This window comes from Globicephala melas, chromosome 15, assembly GCF_963455315.2.
Source record: "Globicephala melas chromosome 15, mGloMel1.2, whole genome shotgun sequence".
NCBI lineage: Eukaryota > Metazoa > Chordata > Mammalia > Artiodactyla > Delphinidae > Globicephala > Globicephala melas.
The window spans coordinates 64,645,913-64,655,713 of record NC_083328.1 but is presented as its reverse complement, the minus strand read 5'-3'; the positions used below and the strand labels follow the sequence as shown (position 1 = coordinate 64,655,713).

At 57.4% G+C, this 9,801-nt stretch overlaps 1 protein-coding gene across 7 annotated transcripts in view; it reads right to left on the bottom strand.

The window, feature by feature from the left end:
• Positions 1-432: 432 nt before the first annotated feature.
• The window catches only part of SRC (SRC proto-oncogene, non-receptor tyrosine kinase), a 56,878-nt gene continuing 47,509 nt past the window's right edge, over positions 433-9,801 (bottom strand). For all 7 annotated transcript variants that reach the window (XM_060284245.1, XM_060284249.1, XM_060284250.1 and 4 more), the window contains 6 exons: positions 8,359-8,514; positions 6,098-6,277; positions 5,097-5,173; positions 3,979-4,132; positions 3,685-3,816; positions 433-3,376 (listed from right to left, as the gene is read on the bottom strand). In XM_060284245.1, coding sequence (XP_060140228.1) covers positions 3,168-3,376; positions 3,685-3,816; positions 3,979-4,132; positions 5,097-5,173; positions 6,098-6,277; positions 8,359-8,514 — 908 coding nt within the window. In that variant the 3' untranslated portion in view covers positions 433-3,167. The remainder of the gene's footprint in view (positions 3,377-3,684; positions 3,817-3,978; positions 4,133-5,096; positions 5,174-6,097; positions 6,278-8,358; positions 8,515-9,801) is intronic.

The following is a 9,801-nucleotide window of genomic DNA, read 5'->3' as shown; positions in this document are numbered from 1 at the left end:
CTGAGCCCACAAACATCCACGCGGACACACACACTGCCCCGCGCAGACAAGCAGAGCCCAGCCACACACATCGGGGCCCGCGCCCCCGGGGGAGCCAACAGATTCAGGCAGAACCACCTAGAGTGGTGTCCCCGCAGTACACACAAATCTCTGCACACAGGGCCAGGAAAAACAGGTTCACACATCTGAACATCCAGACTCCCAGGCCACCTGGACACGTGTCCACACACCAACACAGACACCCATGAGCAAACAGGGCCACACGCGTACCCCAGTGAACACAAAGGCACACACCCACAAGCGCACACTCACACTCATGCTCCTACCTCTGCTCCCAAGACACATGTACACCCATGGGGTCTCCAGGTGTCCATTCTGACCGGACATTGTGGTATTTGGCTTGTGAAAATGACAGTGAACAGAGAAACATCCTGATTTTGAAATCTGTTTTTAATTATACAGATTAAACAGTGTTACTACGACCAGAGGTAACTTACATGGATCGGTGTGTGATCTGATACAAAAGACATTTCTTCCTATAGACTGTTGCAAATGAACTTCCCAGATTGTGTGCCTTGGTGGAGGGGAGAAGGGAGGAGAGGAAGGGTCTTTGGATTTTTCTCCAGGGTGCCCAGGGCTTTTGCTAACCCAGTCTCACCAACCCCACCCCCACCCCCACCCAGCCCAGCACTCCTGGGAAACACACAGCACGCACACAGCCACATCTCCCTGTGAGGACATCCACAACTCCACAAGGGCCTGACAGCCCTGCGGGGCCCCCAGAGTGTCAACTGCCACCACCCACCCAGGGCAAAGAGTCTTCAACTGCTCACACTTCCTGCTCACGAGCCCTGGGCTTCGCCTGGTGCACCTCAGACATAAGCAAGGTTTCTGCCCGGCACAGTCACTCCCCAAACTCAGGGATGGATGTGCACACAGCCACATTCCAGAGATCTCCAATCTGATCATGTCCCGCTCTGGCCTCAAGCCCTCCAGCCACCAATGCTGCCTGCACAAAGGCCCCTCTGACACAGTCTGTCCTCACATCCCACCCCCTCTCACTCTCCAGCACACAATAGATACTCAAGAAACCGCTGACCAAACTCTGAGGTCTGTTTGTGTTTAATCAGACAATATGCAAAGTATTTACAACCAATTCCAAATCCCCCCTCCCCCCACAGGCCTCGGCCGTGGAACGCAGGAACCCCAGGCCCTGCCCAGAGCCGGGGGTCCCCTAGGCCTCTGCATAGTCATCTGAAATCTACAAAACACTGTTTGTTTAAAAAAAAAAAAAAAAAAGACAGTATTAGGACACCTTATACAAAGGACACTGGGCAGTCAGAAGGGGATTTGGGAGCGCGCTGGGGTAAGTGAGTCCAGATTCGACTGGGACGGAGACGGGACAGGAGAAGACTTGGGTAATAAACATGTATGAAAGGAAGAGTTGAAATTTCACAGGCAGGTACCACTTGGCCTCCCTCCCCACTGGCAGGGCCTGGCTGGCTCGAGAACCCCTGGCAGCAGGAACGTTATTGCTGTGATGGGGGGCTGTGGGTGAAATGTACAACAGGTCTGGGGGACAGAGCAGAGGGCGTTTTTACATGTTAAATATGAACACACATGGAGGAACATACACGTGCACACACACACACACACACGCACACAGGGGCCCTTGGCAAGATGCCTACAAACTGTTGGCTGCCCCATTTAAGAAGGACACACTGAGGTCCAGGGAGAAGCCACCACATAGCCCAAGGGCCAAAACACGGTCTCCTGATGCCATGGGCTGAGCTCACCACGTGATGCCAGGCCACAGGGTCTGGACAGGAGTGGAGCAGTTGCAGAGGCCATGGCCACAAATGGAGGCAGACACTGCAGCCCAGAGAAGGAAGCAGGGGCTGCCCGAGAGCACACAGCCAGTCCTGGTGTGTGGCAATAGACACCCCAGTCCTCCCTCCTCACCCCAGTCTAGGCACTCCTTTCCGTACTCGTGAGTTAAAGGTGCCAACTTGGGGAGAAGAGCAGGGGCCAGGCGTTGAAATGACACAGGACAAACTGGGTGAAGGAGGACCTGGGGTTCCTTCCTGAGGCCAGGGCCTCCCAATCATTTGGATCTTCTATTTCTGCTTGATTGCCTCCAGAGCCGGTGAGCTCACTCCCTTTCATGATTGGCTAGCTCCAAAGGTCAAATACCTCCCACCTTCTGATTGAAACCTGCCTCCCTACCCTTGTACCTTTCATTTCTAGCTCAACCCCACATCTACCTCCACTCTCTCCCCCCACAATAGCCCACTGAGCAAACAGAGGCAGCAGGACTCTCTCTGCTATCTCTAACCCGTCCTCAGGCCCCTTGTCCCCTGGGCTGCCCCAGTCTGTCCACAGTGCCTCCAAGGACAATCCTGTTGGTTCCTGAGGAAGACAGAGGGAGCACCAGGTTCCAATCCCACCTCAACCCTGAACTGCTCTGTGGCCTTGGGCAAGTCACATCCCCTCTCTGGACTCAGTTTCCCCATGGGTAGTATGGGGACAAGGAATTGAAGATCTCTAAGGATCCCTCAGGTCTAAGAAGGGCAGGGTTTGAGGGAGGTGTCCACCCTACCCACCAGCAACAAGTCAAGCTAGGCCTCACCAGCCTGGGAGCCACAGCAGAGGGGGCTGGACCGAGCAGCCTCCACCAACAGGCGTTTCAGAAATGGGTGGCAAGGAGCAGGGTGGCAGGCAGGCCGAGGGCCAGTGGCCCATCACTCCTCTTTGGAAAGGCTCTTTGGCTATCTCTGCAGACAGACCTGGGGTGGCGTGGAAGTGGGAAAGGGCCAGTGCGTGCAGTAGGTTGAGGCTAAGAAAAGGGTGCCCTCAGCCCGGCCCTTCTTCCCAGTTCCTCCTGCTGAGACGCACAGAGCTCCAGGAGGGAACGCAGGGAGGAGGTGTGCGGCTGGCCAGGGGCCGGGGCACAGTCACTGCGCCAGCCTTGGACCCCGCCCCCAGGGCGGCCCCAGGCCCCAAGCCCTTCCATGCCACAAAAGAGGGAGGGGCCTCGTCACTGGCAATTCAGCCCCACAGAGAGGATCAACGGGGGGCGGACAGGCAGAGGCAGGCAAGACCCCACGTCAGGGGCCACCCAGCTCAGGATCAAGCCAAGAAGGCAGTCTGGCCCTGCAGCCCACGCCCTATAGGTTCTCTCCGGGCTGGTACTGGGGCTCGGTGGACGTGAAGTAGTCCTCCAGGAAGGCCTGCAGGTACTCGAAGGTGGGCCGCTCCTCTGGGTCCTTCCGCCAGCACTGGCACATGAGGTCATGCAGAGACTCGGGACACTCGGGCGGGCAGGGCATCCGGTAGCCCCTCTCCACCTGGTCCAGCACCTCGCGGTTCACCATCCCTGTGGGCAGAGGGAAGCATGAGTAGGCTGGCCCCACTGAGGAAACTGGGGCAGAGGGAAGTTGATGGGAACAACAGAGAGGGCTTCCTGCCTAGGAGAGGGTGGCTGTGACCGTGGGTAAGGCCCCCCCCAAGGCTGGGAGCCCTCACCAAAGACAGAGCCTAAGATCAGATGGTCAACCTCTTTGTTATACAGATGGGGAAACGGAGGCCCTGGACGGGGTTTGACTTGCCCAAGGTCACCTGAGCAGAGGGGTCACCAGGGCAGGGGCAGAAGGACCAGAGATGGGCTGTGGGGAGCCCTCTTACCGGGGTAGGGCACCCGTCCCTTTGTCGTGAGCTCTGTCAGCAGGATCCCGAAGGACCACACGTCTGACTTGATGGTGAACCGGCCATAGAGGGCAGCTTCTGGAGCCGTCCACTTGATGGGGAACTTGGCACCTGCAGGACCAAGAAGGGTCGGGGGAGCTCAGGAGAACATCATGACCGCTCTGCCAGATAGGCCCCATTCTTATCCCCACTTGACAGAGGAGGAAACTGAGGCTCAGAGAAGGGGTGTGACTGCCCACGGCCACACGGCATCTGCCGGGAGCCTCTGCCCACCTTGCCGGGCTGTGTACTCATTGTCTTCGATGAGCCGAGCCAGCCCAAAGTCAGCCACTTTGCACACGAGGCTTTCTCCAACCAGGATGTTGGCAGCACGGAGGTCTCGGTGGACATAGTTCATCCGCTCCACGTACGCCATGCCTGAAGCGATCTGTAGGCAGAACCCAGGAGCCTGGATCAGGGGCCACCCCTTGCCCTTCCCAGATCACATGGCACATGCCCAGGGGTGGTGTTATTCCCAGGAGTGGATAGCCAACCAAATGCCCCACCCTTCCCAGTTCTTCAGGCAATGACGTCAATTTACAATAAATACTGTTGGCACAAAAAGCAGGACCAGTGCCCAGCAGGAGGAGGTTGCATAGGGCAAAGGACAAAGGGGAGGCACAAGACAAGATGCAGCCAGGGAAGTGGGGCGACCGTGCAAAAGAGGCCCAGATGCTCCCAGAGACACAGAGGAGCGTCAGGTCCTGCCTGTTGTCCCAAGTCCCCTCACTGAACCTCAGTTTTCTCACCTGTCAAATGGAATAATAGCCATCTCTACCACCTGATTGTATTAAGGATTAAATTAAAAAGTAGTTGTTGGGGCTTCCCTGGTGGCGCAGTGGTTGAGAGTCTGCCTGCCGATGCAGAGGACACGGGTTCATGCCCCGGTCCGGGAAGATCCCACATGCCGCAGAGCGGCTGGGCCCGTGCCATGGCCGCTGAGCCTGCGCGTCTGGAGTCTGTGCTCCGCAACGGGAGAGGCCACAACAGTGAGAGGCCCACGTACCCCCCACCAAAAAAAAAAAAAAAAGTAGTTGTTGAGCACTGCCTACAGCAAGCAAGTACTAATACATGTTTGATGAGTGACTGACATTGACAGAGAAGAAAACTGAGGTCTGAGGTCCCATAGCAAGTCAGTGACTCCTGATGCCCAGGTAAGGGCTCTTTCTTCTGCCCGAACCACCACTCACAGCACCTGTAAGTGGTCCCAGTAATACATGGGATGAGATCAGTGAGTGTGGGGCAACCAAGACAAGGTCCTTGGAGGGGGCGCTCAAGAGGCCAGACATGGCTGAACCAGGGGGGTCAGAGAGCTCAAGGCCAGGCGTGGGAGCGGGGAGGGGCTGGCTCACCTGAGCAGCCATGTCCACCAGCTGAGGCAGCCGCAGGTACTTGCCCGTCTCCCCCTTGAGAAAGTCCAGCAAACTCCCTGGGGAGAGAGAAAGCAGCTCTAGCCCCCGCCCTGTCCTCCCTGAGCCAGGAAGCAGTGACTCCCAGATCTCGTCCACCGGGGCAGGCCGGCCTCACTTTAAGCACACAGCAGATTTTGTGCAAACCCATCTCTGAATGAAGTCTGTGTTTGTCACTTAAAAGGCAAGCAGGATGGGAAACAACCAAATGTCCGCCTCTAGGCAAACAGAACTGTGGTACAGCTATACTACGGAATACTACTCAGCAACAAAAAGGAACAAACTACTGATACACACGACAAGGAGGAAAACCCTCGGATGTAAAAGATTTAGCTATACGAAATTCTAGAAGAAACAACTCTGCGAAGACATTAAGCCCATCAGCGGCTCTGTGGGTTTGGGGCTGGAGAGCACTATCTGCAAAGGGGTACAAGGGTGCTTCCTGGGGTGACGGCCATCTATATCTCGGTTGTGGTAGGAGATACACAGCATAGCCATTTGTTAAACCTCACCGAACTGGACGCTTAAAATGGGTGTATTTTATCCCATGTAAATTATACCTCCAAAAAGTGGAATTTTGAAAAATAATTAATTTCAAAACCAAGTAAAAGTCAAGCCAGGAACTTGACCCAGATGTGCTGTGGCTCAGCTTGGAGGATTCAGGGAGCTCTCCTTCCAGCCCCAGAATGGCAAATGGCTTTCCAAAACCAGCAAATGGGGGGACATAGATGCATCGTGGGAAATCATTAAAAACGAAATGAACGGAGAAAGGCAACCTTTGGTTTAACTTTCCATTGACCTGGGAAGTTGGTTCTTTCCATTCATTCCGCCTTTAAAGGCGTATGCTCTAGATGTGGTGGGAGGTGAAGCACGTCCCACCTGCCCTTTTGTGAGGACCCCAGCCAGGGCTCACCCACGTGTCCGCGCCATCACGCAGGCCTCACCCTTGCTCATGTACTCCGTGACGATGTAGATGGGCTCCTCAGACACCACCGCGTACAGCTGCACCAGCTTCTCATGCCTCAGTTTCTTCATGACCTGGGCCTCCTGAAGGAAGGCCTCCGGAGACATCGTGCCGGGCTTCAGAGTTTTGATGGCCACCCTGGTGGCGCCATTCCAGGTCCCTGCATGGAAAGGGGTGCAGCAGCCTCAGGGGAGGACCCCCATTCCCACCCCACAGGGACCAGGATCCGCCGGCCTGGGTACCAACTTCAGCTCTGGCCTCCCAGGCCACGTGACAAGCCCGGCCAAGGCCCAGCCCCTTTCTGGACCTCAGTGTCCCATCTGCACACAGGGCACGCTCAAGAAACAGGAGCTGTTGTTCGGATGCTGATTATCAGAGACGTCCCCCAAAGCAGCACACTCATCTGAGAGTTGGGGGACCGTGGTTCCAACTCAACCGCCCTCTCCTGGGAAGGCGTGTTCCTTCGGGTGGCCCAGGTGTTAGCAGATGGAGCATGTACTCGTGGGGGCGGGGGGTGAGGCAGAGCCGGCCTCAGAACAAGGCCACCAGAACAAGAGCTCGTCTCAAGCCACACTCCCCGAACAGTAAGGCAGCACACTAAGTAGAAGGGCTCGGACGTCAGTCTGGCAGGAGTTTGGCTCCCACCTCTGCCTCCTCCCAGCAGTGAGACCATAGGTGAGCCAGTTCCCCTCTCTGAGCCTCGATTTTCTCATCCGGAAAATGGGGATGCTATAGTATCCACCTGTGGGCTGTTTGAGGATTAAATGAGATTTTAGCCACTGGGCCAAGCCCACTGTAAGGACACAGTTAATAATAGCTGCAGCTGTCATTTTATTATTATCTGGTTTTTACATTGTGAGGCCTTAGGGGAAGCTGTGCTCTAAACCAGTGTGTTTAATCTGAGTTTTGTCCCAGCTGGGCCTGAGGCGCCTTGGGCCCATTCCTGCCCGTCTCTGGGCCTCCAGGTGCGAGCTGGGGCTCGGGCCCCTGTCTGTGGCCTTCCCGGCACAGGCCCTCTGGGCACGCGTACCAGGCGCTTCGCGAGTCTACCTGGATTATCCAGGGAGGAACGGGAGCCTCCCCCACTGACTGTTCACCGCACGCCCAAGCCAGGAATGAGTTTTGCAGCCACAGGAATGGCTGACGCCATGGATTTTTCAGGTTTTGCTCACGTCCTCTTTTTGTGCCTGTGCCTGGGAGCTGGCTTCTCATCCCCCTCCCCTCTCCCCAGCTCAAAGCCTCCCCTTCCCTGACTTGGCCTGACCTCCAGCCTGCAGGCCTCTGTCCCTGCAGTGCTGCCACCCAGGAACCCCCTCTGCTCTCCTCCATCATCTCTTCCTCTGAAGGGAGGGAAGTGGTGGTGGTGACGCCGAGTGAATACTGCGGCTCAGATGAAACAACCTTGAAAACAGCACACGGCCATCCACCCCCCCCCCAACAACATACACACCCCCTCGCTGGACGCGCAGGCTCACAACAGCCAGGCCTGCCTCACCGCTGCCTCTGCAACTCCTGTGTCAGCAGAAACCAAAGCAGAAGGGGGCCTGGGTTTTGTCAGGGCTGCGTGGCATTTGTTTTCAAGGACGGTTTGGCCATCTCTCCAGAGTTAGACAGGAGATCATTAACAGGCCTGGAACACGCCAGACCCTGTACTCCTTCTGTGAGCGGGGGCTTCTCTTCCCACAGCTGAAGCTAACGTGTGGACCCACACGGGGCCAGCGTTCTCTCAACCCCACCAGGGTGTCCTATTATCACCAGTCCCATTTTACAGTTGGGAAGATCGAGGCTCTGTCCATGAGTGTGACAAAGGAGAGCTGTGCATGCAATAGCAGGTGGGCTGGGTGGCATCCTGGAAGGCTTCCCAGAGGAAGTGGCACCTGAGCTTGGATCCGCAGGAGGGTGAGTGGTTGACTCGGAAAAATAGCCCTCCAGAGTGAAGCCACCCAGCCCAGGCCACACGGCACGTCACTGGGGCGTCATGATGCCCAGCCCTGAGCAGTTCTGGGTAAACAGGTACCACGGTGTGCGGAGGTGTGGCGGTCTACACCTCAACTTGCTGTCAGCCACCACTGGGGGAGCTCCATGTTGAAAGTAGGGCCCACTGTTCAGCAGAGGTGATGGGGCTCGTGGAGGCGAAGGCTGGGGGACCCATGGGGCCTTGAGCTGCCACTTTGGACAGACATCTGCCTGGTTCGCAGGTGGGCACATGGCGGGGTGTGTGGGGCCGGGGCAAGGCCTTACCCATCCACACCTCTCCGAAGCAGCCCTGGCCCAGCTTGACCTCCAGCCGCAGCGACTCCCGGGGGATCTCCCAGGCGTCCTTGGCCAGGCCCTGAGTCTGTGGCTTGGACATGGGGCACACAGTGGTGAGGCGGTGGCACAGGCCGTCAGCGTGTTCTGAAGACAGAGGCAGGGAGGTGGAGTTCAGGCCCGGCGTCCGTGCTGGGGTCTCCGTGTCCCGCAGACTTACACACTGTATACACACAGGCTTCGGGGAGGCACAGGACACCCCCAAGGCCAGGCATCCATACCCTATGTGTACACAACCGTCCCCAACACAGGCCCACACCACCTCGTGCATCTGCTCCCTGAGTCATTCATTCATTCATTCATCAGACTTTAAGCGGGGGCTACCTAGGCAGGTGCCAGGGACCCAGTGGAAACCTGCCCTCAGGAAGTGCATAGTCCAGGACGACACCCAACTTCCCTTAATCACCTCCGAGGACCACGAGTGTGACAGAGGAGAGCTGTGCATGCAATAGCAGGTGGGCTGGGTGGCATCCTGGAAGGCTTCCCAGAGGAAGCGGCACCTGAGCTTGGATCCACAGGAGAGTGAGTGGTTGACTCAGAAAAATAGCCCTCCAGGCAGAGGGCACGCTGCCTCATGCATGTGCAAAGGCCCTGAGGGAGAAGTAAGCCCCTGGGTTGGAGGAACTGAAAGGAGGCCAGGGGGCTGCTGGAGAGTGACTGGGGGAAGGAGAGCACCAGGTAAGGCAGGGAGGCCAGCCAGGTTTAGACTACCCAAGGCCTCAGAGGCCACATGGGCGTCTTTATCCTAAAATTCCAAGGTAATCCCTGGAGGGTTTTGATCTGGGGGAACGGGGTTCAGAATGAAACCTACAGTGGTGGCCAAGGGGACAGAGCGGGATGGCAGATCCTAGAGGGATTCGGGAGGCCTAGCCAACAGAGGAGGAGTAGCGTGCGCTCTCAGGAAAGGCCACGCCTGCACGCGCAGGCCACGGCCACGTGCCACAGGCCCACAGACACCCACAGAGAGCTGTCCACGTGGGAGCACCCAGGCCATGACGCCTCAGTCCAGCCAGGCAGCCCTGAACATCCAGACGGATCGGCCACACTCCCGCACACTCGGCCTGGCCCGCGTATCACGCTCACGACCTGCGCACGTGAGCTCCCCGCCTGCGCGCTCTCTCTCCCGCTCTCTGCTACAATCCAATCAATAGAGCCGCCCCCTCCTTGTCTCCCGGTAACCAGTTCTAACTGGTCCTAAGGCTGCAGGGGCAAATGACACCGGCCTATGCCCCCTCCTTCCCAGCTCACTCCTCCAGGCAGCCCCCTCCTCACCAGGCAGCTGCGGAGGAGGAGAGAGGATAGAGGGGCAGGTTGGGGTGGGGGGAGGGAAGAGGGGAAACAGGGAAGAGAGGGCACAGGGAGGAGAGAAGGAAA